This window comes from Arachis ipaensis, chromosome B4, assembly GCF_059453495.1.
Source record: "Arachis ipaensis isolate K30076 ecotype BB chromosome B4, ASM5945349v1, whole genome shotgun sequence".
NCBI classification, from domain to species: domain Eukaryota; kingdom Viridiplantae; phylum Streptophyta; class Magnoliopsida; order Fabales; family Fabaceae; genus Arachis; species Arachis ipaensis.
In genome coordinates, this window is record NC_142439.1 from 126,713,868 (window position 1) to 126,733,580 (window position 19,713).

Sequence of the window (19,713 nt, forward strand, 5' to 3'; positions counted from 1 at the left end):
TTTGAACAGAATATTCTGTTATCTCAAACGATTTTGTCACGGCAGGAACTAAATTGAAAAAAAAATTAACGTCTATGGACTCAGTTGAAAAGAAAAAAAGTATAGGGACCTAATTGAAAATTCGGTAAAACTATAGAGACCTGCAGAATAATTAAACATTTTCTTAATAAACCAGCAAAATGACACCATTGTCATATTGTCTCTATAGTGAGTTGTTATCAAAAACTATTTATATACTCAAAATTACATGCTGATCTTATAAAAAATTTGTTTATATTCGATTTCATTCGATTCACGTATATTTGTAGAAATATTTATTACATGATAAAATAAAATAATTTTCTTCTTTGTATAGTATTAATCACTTCATTATATAATTTTTCACGACTCCATTAACCTCTATATTAGATCTTACAAGATTTCTTTATGATAAAAAGAACTTCAAAAAATAAAATTTCAAAAAAAATCCCAAAAAATATATAAGATACTTGCCAAAATAGTTAATAGATAATAAAATTTAAGAGTTGTTTATCAATTTTATTCATAATAGATTATTCCACAAATATCTTATATCTTTTGAAAGAATTTTTGTCATTTTGTGGATAATTAACCCCTCGAGCTCAGAACAATGCTAGAAGATTTTCAAGGTTAAGTTAGACACCCCTTTTGATTATTTTTTTTTTTCTTATGACCTACGTAACATAGTTTGGCCCAAATATTGCTTTTGAACACATCCAAGATATTCAACAAGCATACAATAATTTCTCACAATTATATCTCTAAAGTCCAAATAAACAAGAGATGGCAGATATATAGAGACCAACACATGCATTCAAATTTTGATAACATATATGTGTAACTCCATTATCTCTCAACCATCAAAATGACCCATTGAAATTTTATTATACACCATCATATATATTATATATAAATTGGTTCCTATCTGGGAAGAAAGGTACTTTCAGACATCTCATTAACAGAGAAAGAACTTGATGACTCGCCAGCAATTGTTTTTGTTGGATCCATTTTAGCATGCAAGAAAAATGCTGGTTCTCGTGGAGAAGGCAATTCAAGTGAGATATTACTAAGATATGACACAATTGTTGCTATTGTAGGTCTTTCGTCTGGATTTTCTTGAACACACAATAAACCAATCTGAATGCACCTTATAACTTCAAATTCAGAACAATTTTCTTTCATTTTTGGGTCCAATACAGATAATGGTCTTTGGTTGCAAAATTGTCTCCATACCTGTAACCAATTTATCAACTTAATAGTTAATAGAATCATTAAAGTAAATATACTTTTTGTATTTTCTTTTCAAAAATACTCTAATGTTTAATTTCATTTAATCTTATCTCTAACGTTTTCGATTTATTTGATTTTATTTCTAACATTTAGAATTTGTGTCAAGTTATTTTTGAATGTTTTTAATTTTATCCTAATATTTTAAATATGATTAACGTCCAAAGATAATTTTGGCATAAACAAAAATTATTGGGGACAAAATTGAATGATATTAAATATTAAGAATATTTTTAAAAAAAATTATAAAGGTTACGAACAAAAAACATACTTTTTTTAGACTTGCATAAAAGGGACAGGGTTGTGTTACGTTGAAGAATTTATATATTAGATTATTTCACTTACTAAGCTTAGAAGACCCTCTGCAATACGGTATGATACATTGGAACCTACATTCTTTTTTCCTGTAATAATTTCGAGAATCATGACTCCAAAACTGAAAATATCTGACTTTTCAAAAAATTTTCCTTGCATTGCGTATTCAGGAGACATATAACCCCTATAAAATTAGAAAGAATGTATCATGACATGCTTAAACTTTCCATGTATACGTTATATATAGGAAAGTATAGAAAGGCGACTTACAGTGTTCCAACAACTCTAGATGCAGATCCTTGTTGTTGATCTATGATTCGAGCAAGACCAAAGTCTGAAATTTTAGGATTCATATTTTCATCTAGTAATATATTACTAGGTTTAAGATCACGATGAATAACTTTGAGACGAGAATATTCATGTAAATAAAGAATTCCTTGAGCAATTCCATCTATAATATTGTAGCGTTCAAACCAATTTAACAACTTCTCGGAATGAGGATCTACAAAATTTTTAGTGAATATATATTAATACATATTAGACAACTAGATACTTCAAATATAGTTCAAAATATATAATGCAAATTAATCACAAAAATATGCGAAAGTTAAATAACTAAAGAGAAGTTTAAGAGGGGAAAAGCAACAAACCGAACAGAAAGTAATCCAAGCTCTTGTTTGGAACATATTCATAGATAAGTATCTTCTCTTGTCCTTCAAGACAAAATCCTAAAAATGCCACTAGATTTTTATGTTGAAGTTTGGCTATTAATAAAACCTCGTTTTTGAATTCAGTAGCACCTTGGGTAGAACTTTTTGAAAGTCTCTTTACAGCTATATGTCGTCCATCAGGAAGAACACCCTAAAATATATAATATAAACCACATCAACTATAATAGAAAAAAGAATATTAAAATTAATTGAAAGAAATAGATTTTCTCTTTTGAGAAAGTATAGGGAGCCAATGACCTAAGCGTACAATGTGTACAATGAAGGTTTGAAAAGTATTAGAGATATTATTATTAGTGTTACATTGTCCTGTCAAGTTATGCTTTTGGGATGAGTGGTTTCAGGACATAGTATAAGAATTCTAGATCCAGAAGGTCAAGGGTTTGATCTTTGGTGAACCCAAAATTAGCTTTTTATAAGTATCCGGATGGTTATCCCTGGTATCCGGATGGTTATTCTGCATAGTATAGGTGATGTTCATTTGATTCATAAACCAAAGATTTAGCCACATTGTACACTTAGGCCATTGGCTCCTAGCACTACTCTTTCTCTTTTTTATTTTCTCTCCTACCTTGTAAACTTGTCCAAATCCACCTTTGCCAATCTCGTTCTCTTGTGAAAAGTGATTTGTTGCCGCTTCAATTATAGACAAATTGAATTGCAAGCCCCCTATAGTGTCACTTTCATGGCCAACTAGACAAAACAAATTATTAACATTTTAAATCCAATAACTTTGCAAATTTCTCTAAGCTTACAAATAAATTGTAAACTATCAATTATATTGAATTTTTCATTTTCCACAAGATACTTACAATTTTTTCTGAGGATGGTCTTATTGTAACTTTTTCTTGCTCTTTTCCGAAACAAATAGCAACAAAAAGAGAGGAGTAACACCAAAGCAACAACGGGGACAACAATAATCAAGATAACTGCTCGTGATCGACCAGTTTTCACTACAATACAAAAATTATTATTTATAACATATATAAGTCATATTCATATATGTTTTAAAGTTAATAAAAGAAAAAATAAATGAGGACATCAACATTTTATTTTTTTGTCAATACACTATTTACACACATCCACTCACACATTTAGAGTTTTTAAATTACAGTCCAGTCTTAACTGAGAATTGGACCCGAATGGAGTATTTTGTGAGACAATTAGAGTGCGTTTGATTTGTGTTTTCATTTTGTGTTTTCATTTTCAATATTTTCTATTTTTTGAATTTTGTGAAAAAAAAAATAAAAATAATAAAATCTTGTTTTTATTTTTATCTCCTATTTTCATTTTTTCTTTTACAAAATCTAAAAAATAAAAAATGCTGAAAATAAAAACAAAAAATAAACGCAAATCAAACGCAACCTCTCATCTGAATTACGCCTCAATTGTGAGGACATCAACTTAAAGGTGAGTGCTCCTGTGTAGAAAGTAAATTTTTTCTATACTAGCAGAAAGACACATGTTGTTATTAGAAGAACATTGTATGCTATGCAAAAATATTAATGGAGACAAATTCTATACAATAGGTCCTACAAAACCTTAGGATTACAGAACGGTAGATCCCATTTGAAAGGTGCTTGATGTTAAAAGTTGCTGACTATTGAGTCAGATTAATTAGGATATTAATTAATGATTTTTTTTTATTTTTTTTATCTATTTCTGTGATTGTGTGGATATTTTAGAGATTTTTTTTGTCAAGAATGGAACCAACAATCTGGCCCAGTCCCAAACAAAGCAAAAGCCCATGCTCAACCCGAAAAAATCCAGAAACCCGACCCGGTTGAACCCCTCTCCCTCTCTCGCTCGTTGAAGTCGTTCTCTTCCTCCATTGCTCGCTTGAAGTTCGGTTATGGTTTTTTTTTGTCAAGCGGATTAGACAGCCCCCAATCATAGACAATACACTCATGTTTCACACATTTACATAACACACTCACACACACTATCATGAATAGTATGGGTTTTTAAACAACACCCAACTTCAGCTGAGATTTAAACCCGGTATACCTTCTTACAAGGCAAACATAATTGCCACTAAACCAAGCCTTGCGGTGCGGTTATGACTTTTTTTATAAGACACCAAGATATTAGAAAGTTGAATTGGGTTTATTGGCTTTTCTTTCTTAAAAAGTTTTTAGTAGTGGGGCTTAATATTCCTATTAGACAAATATTTAATATCATACTTAACTACTTGTCACAAAACAAATAATCACATATTAGGTCAAATAATGGATATAATAATATTGATTTGATTTATTTACATGTTTAAGATCATAGGGTAAAGTACTTGTTATGTAGGTAACCTGAAATAGGTGGATTGGGCTTGAAAGTTGGCCCAAGCGTCAATGAAAGGTGGTTTCCGACTTGTACACGTTTGAAAACTGCCGTCCGAGTTGTGTATTTGGAGAATGGGGGTGGTACCTGCAAAGACATTCCGATACCTAAGTTAGCAAGGGGGTAAGCAGGTTTAAAGTATTGAAACTTAGTTTTACCTGGGTGTATCAGGGTATTTATAGTGGTGATTCAATAACCACCGTTACAGTAGCTCTACTTCTGAAGGTGAATAACCGCCCCTTTATCTTAGGGTTGTTGAGATATTGCTTCTAGAAGTGGATGAGAGATTTTAGGAGGCAGTTACTTATTTGAATAAGTGTTATCTGCCAGCTTATGTCGAAACCGACCTCATTGGGGAGGGGCCTATGTCAAGCCCGACCTCTTTAGATGAGGTCGGGGTAAGTGGTGAAGGCCAACCTTTGGATTGGACTTTTTTGACTTACTTGGGCCTAAACCATAGTACTGGACCAGGGTATGAACAGTACTAAATTTGTCTCCTACATTTGGTCGTAATCTTATTTTGGTCCTTAAGGTTTAAAGTGTCCTATTTGAATTTTAAAAAGTTTTATTTAGCTTCAATGTAGTCCTACCGTAAGGTCAAAATTAAATAAATAACGAAATGTCCTACATGACAGCAGTACAAAAATAAGGTCGATAATCTGGAGAACAAGTACAAGCTCTAGAGGCACAAAATCAACCGTGAATGCATCAATACATTTATTTATCATTCTTCTTACAATTTAAATGAAATATTTTCTATAGAACTAAAGAGAATGATAAATAAATGTATTAATGCATCTACGGTTGATTTTGTGCCTTTGAAGCTTGTACTTGTTCTTCAAATTATCAATCTTGTTCTTGTACTACTGTTATGTAGGATATTTCGTTAATTATTTAACTTTGACCTCACGGTGGGACTACGTTAGAGCTAAATGAAACTTTTTTTTATTCAAATAGGACACTTTAAACCTTAAGAACCAAAACAATGTTACGTCCAAACGTAAAGGACCAATTTAGTACTTTACCCAGATGATAATATTTTAACATAATTGTAATGCAATGTTGATGTAACTTTTAAACCTAAGTACAAATGAGGAGTGTATTTGTCCCACTAGATAAATTTTGAATATATATATATATATATATATATATATATATATATATATATATATATATATATATTTGTCCTTATCAATATATTATTTTTTTTTCTTGAGTTAAGTCTCAAAGTAGTCCCTCAAATTGCATTTGAGTTTTAAAGTGATTCCTAAAGTTAATAATTATCCAAATTTATCCTCGAAGTTGCACTCCAAAACTCATAGTAGTCCCTAAGGTATTTTCCGTCCATCGAAAAACTGAGCTAGACTGATTTATGTTAAAATGAGGTCGTTTTATATTAAAAAGATAACAGCAATCCCCTTCTAAAATCCTAATTCCTTATTCTTCAACTCTGCTCTTCTTCTTCTTCAACAAATCACAAAAATAAAAACTAGCAACACAAAATATCACAAAAAAAAATCAGCATTAATCAGAAAAGATCAATCAACCTAAATAGCAAGTATCAATCAACTTAAACAACAACAAGCACAAAAAATAGCAACAATAAAAAAATTAGCAATAATTATAGAATAGAAAACAACTAAAATTAACCATTTTTGTTATGTTGAAACAACATCAGCAGCAACAATCACCAGAACATTAAAGAACAATGATTGAATAACTAAAAAAATTAAAAAAAAACTCACCACGGTTGAGAGAGAGAATCGTGCTAGAGGAGAGAAGAAGGAGGCAGAGAGAGACAGAGCGGAGACAAGAGAAGATCGCCGATGCGCAAGCAGTGACAGCAACGACTAGAGAGGGAGGCAGAAGCGAACAGTGACTGCGAGAAATGAGACGATGTGTTGACACAGAAGGGTTGACGAGCGGCGCGGCAACGAGATGAAACCTGACGAGCGGCGCATCGATGATAGAGAAGATTGAGGTTTTGTGCTCTGCGTCTGCTTCTACTGTGTTTGAGTGTGAGAGATGAAATTGGAGTGGGGGATGAGCAGCGTGACATTGAAACAGAGGATGGCGAGAGGCGACGACCGCAAAGGTTGAGGAGAGCTATTATTATTATTATTATTATTATTATTATTATTATTATTATTATTATTATTATTATTATTATTATTATTATTATTATTATTATTATTCAATCATATACTATTACAAGTAAAATATTAGAAAAAATATAAAATCTAAAGTTTTAGATTCAAAATTTGTTATTTTTGTTTAAATTACGTTATGTAATGTATTATTTTTTAGGATTTAAAATTTAAATTTTATTATTTTTATTTATATTATGTTTTATTTTAAATTTAAATGTATTAATTTTGGAAAGACTAATTTTATACTTTAAACATGAAAAATAGAAATATAAGATTAATAAATTTATATTTTAGAATGATTTTTAGATTAAAAAAAAGCAGAATTTATCTTGTACATATTTTTTATAAATGCATGTTTTTGTAAAAAAAAATTTAATTATGCTTAATTGATTAAAACATATTTTTTAAGTCTTTAAAAGACTTGATATATTTATTTAAGTTGTTTAAAATTTAGGAGACAAAAATAACTTAAAAAAATAGACAGAAATAGAAATTTTGCCAAAAAAAAGGAGAAAGTAATTCTAGAAAATAAGGAAGAAGCAATTCTATCTGGTGCCCATGCACCGTTGAAAAATTCTGCACAGGTGCGTGTGCATGCACCCACATGTGCGTGCGTACCCTAATCACGGGCTTCATTTAAAATGACACAAAATTTGCAACTTGGGGGGGGTCATATTTGAAGCAATTTATGAAGGGACACACACATCATACACTCATTTTTCTTTTCTTTTTTTTTTAAGGGTTTAGAATTTTGAATTTTTAAAAGAAAAGCTTTAACTTTTCTCTAAAATCAAGAGTTTCTTATGTATTTTTTTTTCTTTTTTGTTTTAGTTTGTTTAATTGTAGTTCTTAGTTTATGATTTCTTATTTTGCTATTCTAGTGTCTTAGAATTTTTTATTATTTTTCTATTTTGTTATTTTATGTCTTTAAATCCTTGTTGAATTCTCATTTTCATTTAATGAATTTAATGTTTTATCTTTTATTATTACTTAATTGATGAGATGTTATTATTGCTTTCTTGAATGATGTAGTTGTAGATTTTACTAATTTTTGCAATTTATGAAGTTTTATATTTATGCACTTCAGGTGTTTGATAAATTGTTTGACTTATTTATAGAGTAGATTTTATATTTTGGGCTTGAGCTAGGAACTTGGGTGAACTTGAGTCATTAATATCCAAATTGATTGATAATTCAGAGATATTAATTAATTTTGTTTTCGCTAATGCTAATTTTTTACTAATTCAATTAGTAAGTTGGTTATGACTTATGGATTAATAAAGTTAATTAAGCCTAATTGGCTTTCCTTTGAATTTGTTCTTTGTAATTATGTTGTAGTTAGTGGCAAGGATAGTAATCCTAAACCCTCAATATTTGTCAAGATCGATCTTTTTAACATTTGAATTTACTTTCATTTCTTAGTTAATTACTTTAATTATTCTTAGTCTTATGGCTTTGCTATTTAATCCTTGTTTGCTCTTTTAATTTCTTGTTATTTAAATTTTCGTCAATTGCTATCAAATCCCTAATTTTTTCATAGCCAATAATAATACATTCGATTGTGATTTATAGGGAGAACGACTCAAAACTAAACTCCTGATTATTGATTTGAAATTGTGACATCTTTTACTAAATTTTGAAAAGTGTTGAATTTGAGTTTAGAGTTACAACGAATCTTTAGTTTTAAACTTACGAATTTTTTAAATCAGTGTTTAGCACTCGCCAAAGATATTAAATCTAAAGATACGTTTCTTGCATAATTGCATTCATTTAAATAGATTTTAGGTTGCGACTGGAACTGAAAACTAGGATTGAGTATTGTATTTGGTGATTAGAAACTAGAACTAAAATTTTAGTTTTGAAATATAAAATTTTTAGTCCATTCAGTATTTTCAAAAAGTAAGACACAAGGATTGAAATTTCTAGAAACGAAAACTGAAATTTTAATAATATTTTTTTATAAAAATATTTTTATTTAACTTTTTAAATTTCAAATATACCCCTCAATTTTTATATTTATCTTAAACTAAACATGATACTAAGACATAATCCAATTTTATATATTTTATACCAAACATAATAAAAATCTGTCTTTTAATATCTATTTCTCAATTTTAATCTCCCTTCTAAACGCAACATAAATAATTATTAACGGAATAAAAACCAATCTCTATTAATTGTCTAGTCATATTAATTTAGAAACTACTCTATTTTTAAAGTTAAAAAAATAATAAATGAATAAATTGTTTTTTAATAAAATTTAATTAATTTTTTTGTTTTTTAATTAATTTTTATCATACTAATAAATTATTGAACCGAACTTAATTAAAACTAATTATTAAAATAATTTGATCATATAGCATCATTGTGTAATATTTATTTATGAAGTACAAAAATTTCGTTATGTTATTATGTTCATACATATCTGATATGATTTGGACATCATACTCGATACACGTTTCACACACGTCTTCGATAAAAAATAAAAATATATTTTCAATATATTTAAACACACTCAAATACTATTAAATATTAATTACGTATCAAATATTATTATTAATTTATATTTTTAAAATAAATTTAAAAATTTTATATAATATGATTAATTAACACAAAAAATATTTAATATATTTTATATAATTAAAAAATATTTGTTTATTCTTTAACATTAATAAAATTAATATATTATTATTTATAAAAAATTATACACACACTTTTCGTATCTAATAAAAATTTAAAATTAAAGTGGTTGTCTGTCCTTATCATTTTGTATCATGTGATGTGAGTGCGTGCGAGTGCTTCATGCGTGCAACTGTGAAATAACAGAAGTGTATTATAACATTGGAAGAATTTTAAGTATACCGAAACATCATCGGTGTTTTAGTTGATTTAACCGTTAATTTGAATTATAAAAGGAGCAATGTTAGGGGTCAGCAACTTTTGTGATTGGTAGCCATTAAATAGCCATCAATAATGATCTAATGGTGTGAGATCGATGTGAGTTTTCATCCAATGACTCACCTTTTTCTGCTGGCTACATGCTGGCCAAAATTCAACAAAACTGCTGGCCCCTAGACTTTTCCTTATAAAAGATATATATAATATATATTAATTAAAATTCACGATTAAAATAATTGAAACACCGGTGTTCCCGGTATACTTGAAATTTTTTCTATAACATTATTGGAATGTAAAATACTCTATACATACCTGTAGTTGTAGTTGACGGAGGCTGATCGTCCGTACCATTCCTATAGAATGGAAACAACTCAAATCTCAAAGTGCAGCTTGGATACAAAACTCTGCCACCTATGCTTCCCAAACAACACCACGGAATCGCCGTTTCAATCACATCGTGAATACAGTAATTACAATCCAAAGTAGCCAAATCTTTCGTGCACTGCCCCTGCACGAACAATCTTTGCACATCGTTCAACACAAAGGACTCTGCGTAATATCTGTCACTCCGATCCCAGATTTCTCCCGCCACCTTCGTCAACGCACTCCACAGTTCGTACTTGTAGTAGCTTTTGTAATCGTCATAGTCCGTAACATTCATCATCTTGAATCTTGGATTAGTTCCCATTGTTCTGAAGAAAGAGTGGTTGGAGTAACGAAGCAAGCAATGGTTGTACCAGATTATAGCCTCCATGGACGTTGGACACTCGGAGGTGATTCGGTTTGTGGCGTTGACTATGCAGTCTGCGCAGAGAGAAGACGGTAGGTCGGCGCGGCACAAGTAGAGGCCAAACAAGTTGTTGCTAACATTGCTCATGTAGAACTCGTTGTTGTTCGAGTTTGTTGCCTTGGAAGACAAGTCAGAGAGGAGCGTCGTTAGGCGTTTCTGTAAGTTTGTGGGTTGATTATTTGAACATTGGTGAGACAAATAACCCGGATCTGGCGAATATTTCGACTCCATGATTGGATACTTTGTAGCAGGAGCAAGTGCTTTAGAGACGCCATGACGATAGAAGGGGTAAAATTCAAACCGAACATTACAGCTGGGGAGCAATACTCTCCCTCCTCGTCTTCCTTTACAACATTCATGGATCTGCCCAACGGCGAATCCAAGACAAGATCTGCAATCTCCAACCGAGAGGTCCTGGGTGCACTGAGCAAGAGTAAAAATCGTCTCAAGTTTTGTTACCTTTTGTTCCTTTGTGGCATACTTGTTGAGAGAAACGGCGGCTTGTTCTGCAGTTTTGTTCATTGTGTTGGCAAGAAGAGGGACAAAGATGTCTTGATTAATGGAAACATTGAAGTTGTTGGACATGGGAGTGAAGGGCTCTGTTTCTGGAACAGAAAAGAAACGAGTGTTGGAATACCGAACCATGCATTGTTCGTACCAGATCATACCCCATAGGGATAAGGTGCACTCTGCAGAGAGAACATGGCTTGCGCTTTGAACGCAGTCTCCACAAACATCAAAGGGTACATCACCCCTGCACATGAAGAGTCCATACACTGCACTAGAAGTATCTTTGTTGTCTATGACGGTGTCGTTGTAGAAGATGGTGATGATGGCTTTGGAAGATAGGGATGAGAAAAGTGTCATAAGGTTTACTTGGTAGGTGCTGTTAAAAGTGGTCCTATCTTCAGAACACTTTGGGCCTTGGTAATCAAGTTCTTTTGCTTTAGTAGTTGTTGGGAAACTCATGATAAAGCTAACAAGGGAAAAGATGAAGACAAGAAGCCTGAGGGAGTTGAAGTTCAAACCCATGGTATGGTGGAGCTAATAACAAGTACTACATACCAATTGCCAAATTTGTTTGTGTATTAATAATGAGGGAATGAACAACTGCATGTGGGTGCCGAATAATGTCATGAAATCATTCTTTTCACAAGTATAAACTCATAAATTTAAATTAATAAGAGAAAATATATAATAATTATATTTTGTATATTCTCTTAAATATAATTTTTTTTAAATTTATTTATTTTTTTATATAATTTTTTTGTCTTATATTAGTTTTTTTTTAGAGTTCAATAAAAATTAAATTCTAAAATTTTTTATAATTAAAATTTTAATAACATGTTATAAAATTATTTTTTTTAATTTAAACAGATAAAAAAATATATTTCTAATAAATAATAATGCAAGTCAATGGTGGAAAAATTGCAGGGTTAATTAGTCAAGGCTGTGAGTGTAAAACACTTCGCAAGACAAGAGAAATCTAGATAAATATGAATGCTATGGGAATTTGGATGCTAAGTGCGACAATAATTGTCGGGAAGAATTATTAATTGAAAAAGTATAGGTAACTAATAATATTTTTGAATAAATATGTGAATAATGTGAATTAATAAAGTTAAAAGAGTAAATTAATCTTAAATTTAATTAATAACATTAAATTAAAATATAGTGTATTTTTATTTGATTGATGATTATTTATGTTGTTTAAAATGATCATTGTTTACTTAACACTTCCTTTATTAATTATATATATGAATAAGACTTTGCTAAGAAGAATTTTAGTTACCTGAATCCCCTGTTCCCCTTCCGCATTATAATGCATTGAGAGCGACGCTCATACATAATTATGATATTTTTTTATATACCCATCTTAAATGTATATTAAAATTAATTATTAAAATTAATTATTAGTATAAAATATATATTAAAATATAAAATATATATTAAAAATAAATTAAATAATATATATTTATATAATTATATAATAATTAATTTTAATGATTAAAATATTTTTATTTTCGATATAATAAAATTTATATGCACAAGTAATTAGTGATAGCTGTTTAGCATTGACTAAAAATAGCAAAAATGTTTTATTATTTTTGCGTTTTTTTAGGAATATGTTTTTTTTCTATTTATAAGAAATTAATTAGATCAGAGGCTGATTTTTTAATTAGTGGTTTTTGCCTAGACTAAAACTTAGTTTTTTTTTATGTCGTAGTGTACCGCCTATATTAAGCTAACTAAACTTAACATTGGGTAAACATAAAATAAAATATTTCTTAATAAAAAATACCTTAAAAATATGAAAATACTAAATATACAAAATCAATAATTAAAAGTGATAGTCACTTTTAATTAATCAGAGAAAAAACTTGATTATACATAATTATAAAAATAATTTATTTACCTAATATTTTTTTAATATTTTAAAAATAATTAGACTGATCATCAAAGAATGATATGTGTTCAAAATTGTTTGTTACTTATATATTTATTTTATTTTATCACATTGGATTAATTATAAATTCATCATTGCATTTTCACTCGCCTATTTCTGATTTGTCCTTTGATTTAACATGTGTGTATTATTTATAAATAAAAAATATTTAGAAAAAAATTAGTCTAAATAAAATTATTTATTTTGTATTTTTAACTACTATTTATTTCATTTTCTATTATTTAATTATCATCGAATATTTAATTAATATTTAATATAATAAATATATATTTATATATTATATATAATTAAAAATTTAAAATATAAAATAAAATAATTTTAAATTATTATCTTCTTAACATAAACTGTTTACTATTATTTAAATGGTGGTATACAAGAGAAAGGAACACAGAGGAGAGACTAAATCCCGTTAATGGAGAAGTAATTAAAGTCATTGAGATATTTAAAATATAAAAATAAAAATAAAATTGCAACCAAAAACAGACAAACAAGTGTCATTATCTTATGTCTTGTCTTTGGAAAATGTGAAGCTCGATTAGTTTTGTCTTCGGGGAAAAAAGGAAAATGGAAAGAAAATCAGAAGACTTGATTAACATCTAGATTCCAGAGCATACTAATAAGATGATAAACTTCATGATAATTACCGTTAAATTTGTTGTTACGGACAAGGCCCAAACACTATAACAAAATGTTTAAGTAGGTGTCGGAGTTCGAATTTTATTTTATGTATTAAAAATTAGTGTTTGCTATGGTACGATGATAAATTTATACGTACCGATACGTTTAAAATATAGATAAATAATAACAATTTACGTGGAATTTATTTTCCATATCAATATTTAATTTTTATTTTTTTAAATATATATTATATCACCACTTTTACTAATACACCCCTTTAATTAAACAAAAATAAAAAAATAATTTTTATTTAATTTTATAAAAAATCTTAAATATTCTTCTTTTATTTGATTAGACAAAAATATCCTTTTAAATTAATGAAATTTTAGAATTCAATTAATCCTAATTTTATAGTTTCAAATAATTTAAACAACAAAATAAAAACATATTAAAAAAACAAAAAATCAAAATTTCTTCGTCTTCTCCAATTTCTCTAATCATTCGTGCCCCTTCTAAGCAAAACATATCAAAGAAACAAAAAATCAATCGTTCTTCATCTTCTCCAATTACCTCTCTAAAACAAAACAATAAAAATCCCAAACCAAAACCCTAGATTCTTCCCCGCTGCATAATCTGCTCTGACTTCTTTCTCATTGCGACTATCGAGTGCTTTCTCGTACAGCTTGAAGAACTGATTTAAGTTGGTTGAAGCATTTACATACCCATCAAAGTATGAGTTCATGCCATCGCTTTGGTTGTTACCCATCATGGACATCAATAGATCCTTTGATTTTAATCACTCCCAGATGTGATGCAAGACAAGTAGGAATCTTCACTGGGTGTTCCATTCTTCGTGGCGGATGTGGATCCTAGCAAAAAACAACAAATACACTTAAAAAGAATTGCCAGCAAAACAACAAAGTTATACAAACCGAAGCTTGAACATGAGAACTCAAAATAATATCACTTTGGCATGAACTCATACTCTGATGGGTATGTAAATGCTTCAATCAACTTAAATCAGTTCTTCAAGCTGTACGAGAAAGCACTCGATAGTCGCAATGAGAAAGAAGTTAGAGCAGATTAAAGAATCTAGGGTTTTGGTTTGAGATTTTCACTATTTTGCTTTAGAGGGTTAATTGGAGAAGATGAAAAATTATTGATTTTTTGTTTTTTTGATATGTTTTGTTTAGAGGGGACACGAATGATTAGAGAAATTAGAGAAGATAAAAATTTTTTGATTTTTTATTTTTTTAATATGTTTTTGTTTTGTTGTTTAAATTATTTAAAACTATAAAATTAGGATTAATTGAATTCTAAAATTTCGTTAATTTAAAAGGATATTTTTGTCTAATCAAATAAAAGAAGAATGTTTAAGACTTTTTATAAAATTAAATAAAAAATATTTTTTATTTTTGTTTAATTAAAGGGGTGTATTAGTAAAAGTGGTGATATAATATATATTTAAAAAAACAAAAATTAAATGTTGATATGGAAAATAAATTCCACGTGGATTGTTATTATTTGTCTATATTTTAAACGTATCGATACGTATAAATTTATCATCGTACCATAGCAAACACCTTAAAAATTTATTGGCTAACGATAAATTTTTAAATAGAATTTAGTACTGCGATAAATTAATTTTTAATGCCAAATTGAGAATACCATAAAAAACCAAAAAATTATAGCAAGCAAAGTCCAAAAATTACAACGAACAAAATCCAAAAGTCACTAATAAAGAGTATTCAAGAAATCAAGTCGGATTTGTTTAGTGGTTAACTCATTAGTTCGCTTAGGCAAGCGTCGGAAGTTCGAATCTTGTTTTGTGTATGCAGCAATTTATTAGCCAACGGCAAACTTTTAAATAAACCTCCGATTCACAATAAATTAGTTCTTGAACTATTAGGTTGGAGAATACCGTAAAAAAAAGTATCCAGAACAAGACCTTATAAATAAGAAATATTTTAATATACATCCTGAAAGAAGGTTATAAGCCATCAAATGCTAATAAACAAAAGCATTACTATATCATCATCGTATAAAATTGGTAAAACGGCTAAAATCAGAAGTAACAACCATTATAAAATTCAAGATTTAAATCCTATGCCACCTGAGAGAGATTAAGATGAGTGGGAGAGTGTGAGAGAGAGGGGTGAAAAACACTGAGAGGGGTAGAAGTAGGTTTTTCGTAGAGATCCTAGAGTTTGGAATAGAGAAGAGTATTATCGATTGGAAAACGAATCATTCTCTATTTTCGTAGATCATCTTCCAGAAGATATTTTCAAGAGGGAGCTGCATCATTTGTTCAATTGGACTGGGCGGATAAATGATATCTATTTGTCACGAAAACAAAAAAATGGAACACTGTACATTTTTGCGTTCATCCGATATACAACGAAGGGGGAGCTATGAAGGCTATTGCGGAAATGAATAGGATGAGATTACGAGGCAAGATTGTCACAGTAGGAGAAGCTAGATATCGACGCACGAATGAAGTGAAGATTACGAAGGGACATCAAGAGGAAAATGACGCACAGAATTCAGTCAAGATTCAATCTCAACATGAAGTGCACCAAAAAGTTGTAAGGAGCAATGTGAAGGAGCTAAAGAAGAAGGAATCACCAGGTGACCCGCACGACAATGGGTGGACGAAGAAGCTGGAAGTGATGGTGGCAAAAGAAAATCTAGACTGGTTACAGAGGAGTTTAATAGGCGGAACGACAAAGGTAATTGACTATAAGTCCTTGAAGGCCATAATCAGTAAGAATTTACCCCATGTGGTGGAAGTCAGAGAACTAGGAGCGTACAAAGCACTTCTGACGTTTGAAAGTATAATCAGTGCTGAAGAAGCCTACACGTTCGAATTGAACAGCCTCCTGAAGTTTTTTCATAGTGTATGGAGATGGGATGAGGAGGAGCGTAGTGAAACTCGAAGGGTATGGTTAGAGTGCTTTGGTATTCCCTTGCATACGTGGTCAACAGAGACCTTCAATATGATAGGAAGCCTATGGGAAAAAGTTGTTGGATGTGACAAAGCCACGGAATCATGCCTCTCCTTCAGTGTGGCACGGGTGCAAATTGACACTTGCATTATGGACAGAATTAACGAGTAAATCCACATCACAATTGGTACTAGTGGATTTGACGTCCTAGTTAAAGAGGTTGGTCACGAGAGTTTTGGATGGGAGTGTAAATTTGAGGAGATAGATAAACTATATTTTCCAGAAATATGCGAGATCTCAGGTACGAGCCGTTCGATAGTGTCATTGGTAAACAGAGATCCGGCGGCTGAGTTGGTGATGGCGATGCCAAGGGAGGAAGATGGTGGAAAGGATAATTTGGTAATTACTGAAAATATATTGAATGAATGGAGTAGTGGCAAATCAGTTCAATTTCAAATTCCAATGGTAACAGAAGGCATTGATGTAGTAGGAATCGCTAAATTGAAGGGATGTTGTGATTTGGTTAACGATACGGAATCAGAACAAACGGTTAGTTGGGGATACGATGCTAGGCTTAACGAAGGATGCTGTTGTAGGAAAAAGGTTGTCCAAACACGGTTTAATGGTTGGGCCAAAAACAAGGAGGGTTACACCTGTGCAGAAGGAAGGAATACGGGTTGCTCTTTTGTCAACGAAGGCCCAGTCCGTGCTGAGCAGAAAGCAGGTAGCCCAACTCACTTGGAGAAATGGACTGACGAGACGCTGACGCAGTCGGGCCGGGTAGGGATCCATCCGGGTTGGGATTCTCCAATTGCGAAGCAGAGCGCCGCAGCTGAGGAACTAATGGAAGTGGAGATGTTGAACCTAGACCAGAACAGAGTGGTTAGAGCACGACGAGGCCGAGACCACCGTGAAGCCAACCATGGTCCCAGCTGGAGAGAGAAGGGGGACGCATGTCTGGTGACAGGGAACGACGCGGGACTCCATGGGCCAACAAGATGCCGTTCAAAAAGTGCTGGGAATCCATTGCTGGCGATGAGAGGTGACGATCCCTCCAGTGAAGACGAGCTTGACAGAGACGCCGAGGAGACTGGCTTGATTCCCGAGACGAACCTAGTGGGCCTCGAAGATGGTGCCGATGCAGTGGATGATGGGAGGGTACTAGGTCCTGCGACAATTGGTGAGAGCAGCAGCAAAACTGGAGCGGGCGTGGAAACTGGCGAAGGACAGCAGGTAATCAGTATTCATAATGTTTCGAAAAGGGAAGAACAAATGATTGAAAATAGGAAGGCGTGGGAGTTGGCTGTTGAATCCGGAGCAGTGCAGTACAATGAAGAAGATGACTTAATTATGATTTTACAAGAACAGAATGAAGCGTTAGCTGAGAAGAGGAGACTAGCAAAACAAAAAGAGAAGGCGCGAAGAAGCAGATCGAAAAAAATCAAAAAGGTATGTAACAATGTTTTAAAATGAATTTTAGCTCTTGGAACGTTAGGGGCTGAGGGGGGTAGGAAAGCTGAGTATGATAAAAGAGATAAAAAAACAAAAACTGAATATGTTAGGTTTGGTTGAAACAAAATTGCAAGTTGTGACTAAATTTGATGTAGTACGTATTTGGGGAAGTGATGCGGTGGGCTGGGAGTTTGTAGAATCGGAAGGCACGTCTGGGGTCTGTTGTTAATGTGGGATGAGATGCTGTTTAGAATGAGTAACTGCTACAAAGGGGAGAGGTGGTTATGTGTTGAGGGGATTTTATTGAAAAATGAGTTCCATTGTGCTTTCTGTTTGGTTTATGGTCCTCATACGAGAGTGAAAAAACTTGCTGTATAGGAGGAACTGAGTTTTATAGCTGGCTTATGTCAAGTCCCGATATGCTACGTGGGTGATTTTAATGAGGTGTTACAGGTTGATGAGAGGAAAAATCAGGACAGGTTAACAACGTCTGCAGAAGAATTCAAGAGTTGGATCCAAGATATGCAGTTGGTGGACTTACCGCTGAATGATCGTTTACATGGTATAGAGGTGGTTCCTGTAGTCGTATTGACAGAGTCCTAGTGAGTGTAGAATGGACTGAGGAGTTCCCAGAGATTCGTTTAAAAGGTGGTCCGAGAGGCCTGTCAGATCACTGCCCAATAATAGTTGAAGTGACTATGTACAGAGGTGGCCCGCGTCCATTCCGGACTCTAGACTCCTGGTTTACACATGAAGGATTCCTAAGAATGGTCAGAGAGGAATGGAGGAATATTGGAGAGGGGCAGTTCACAGATAAGTTGAAGGCTCTAACGGTGCCCTTGGAAAAATGGCATAAAGAAAAATTTGGTGACATGGATAAGAAAATTCAGCGCTTTGAGGAGGAGATCAAGAAGGTAGATGACATGGTTGGGAATGGAGTTTATGATGGTATAGTGGAGGCTAGAAGGAAGGCGTTAGTAATCTGTTACAAGCAGTATTATGTGAGGAAAGAGATACACTGGAAACAGATGTCGCGCTCCAGGCATGCGAAGGACATGGATAAAAACACGAGGTACTTTCATAACTTGGCATCGGCAAGAAGAAGAAATAATAGAATTGACTCTTTGGTGAATAATGGAAGGTTGATAAGAAATCAAGCTAGGATCAAGATAGCCATCAGAGAGTTTTACAGACATTTGTATCATCAGGAGAGATCACTGGTGGTGGGTTTTAGGGACGGACTAGTTAACCGGATTGGCGAAGAAGAATCAAGTGCTTTGGAGAGAATACCGACATTGGAGGAGATTAGAGAGGCTGCTTGGGACTGTGAATCCTCTAAGGCTCCAGGTAACGACGGGTATAATATGAACTTCATCAAGAAGTGCTGGGACGAGGTTGGTACAGAGTTCTCGACAGCTGTTCTGGACTTCTTTCGGTCATCGAGGTTGCCTTCTAACTCCAATATTACTTGGGTGGCCCTTGCACCGAAGTACACTGGAGCCAAGGAGATCAAAGACCTCCGGCCGATCAGCATGGTAGGCTGCATTTACAAAGTAATATCCAATGTGATGGTTAGAAGGATGAGGTCAGTGATGCCGGGCCTAGTAGGGGAAACTCAAAGCGCGTTTGTGAAGGGTTGGAAAATTCACGACGAGGCACTAATTGCGTGCGAAACAGTGCAATGGTTGAAGACGAGGAAGCAGAAGACGGC

The 19,713-nt window shown here is 32.2% G+C and overlaps 1 protein-coding gene across 6 annotated transcripts; it reads right to left on the reverse strand.

Annotated features, from left to right (window-relative positions):
* Nucleotides 1-827: 827 nt before the first annotated feature.
* Nucleotides 828-11,643, reverse strand: LOC107639757 (cysteine-rich receptor-like protein kinase 19). Of its 6 annotated transcripts, XM_088485492.1 has the most exons (8): nucleotides 10,043-11,643; nucleotides 3,161-3,301; nucleotides 2,920-3,041; nucleotides 2,421-2,481; nucleotides 2,271-2,348; nucleotides 1,891-2,122; nucleotides 1,651-1,804; nucleotides 828-1,251 (listed from the first exon to the last, which is right to left on the reverse strand). In XM_088485492.1, exons 1-8 carry the CDS (start codon nucleotides 11,550-11,552, stop codon nucleotides 940-942), a joined length of 2,610 nt encoding a protein of 869 aa, XP_088341618.1. In that variant the 5' UTR covers nucleotides 11,553-11,643; the 3' UTR covers nucleotides 828-939. The 6 variants fall into 6 exon arrangements, with proteins under 6 accessions (XP_088341618.1, XP_020977299.1, XP_088341619.1 ...); XM_021121640.2 differs by lacking the exon at nucleotides 2,271-2,348; XM_088485493.1 differs by having other exon boundaries at nucleotides 1,891-1,954; nucleotides 2,271-2,481.
* Nucleotides 11,644-19,713: the final 8,070 nt, after the last annotated feature.

What these genes read in the sequence shown, in the direction of transcription:
- LOC107639757 (XM_016343351.3), bottom strand. Translation starts at nt 11,552, where the DNA reads ATGGGTTTGAACTTCAACTCCCTCAGGCTTCTTGTCTTCATCTTTTCC. An exon ending in GACCATCCTCAGAAAAAATT is followed by an intron (nt 3,042 to 3,160) that starts GTAAGTATCTTG and finishes TGTTTTGTCTAG; the next exon opens with TTGGCCATGAAAGTGACACT. An exon ending in TCTAGAGTTGTTGGAACACT is followed by an intron (nt 1,805 to 1,890) that starts GTAAGTCGCCTT and finishes CTAATTTTATAG; the next exon opens with GGGTTATATGTCTCCTGAAT.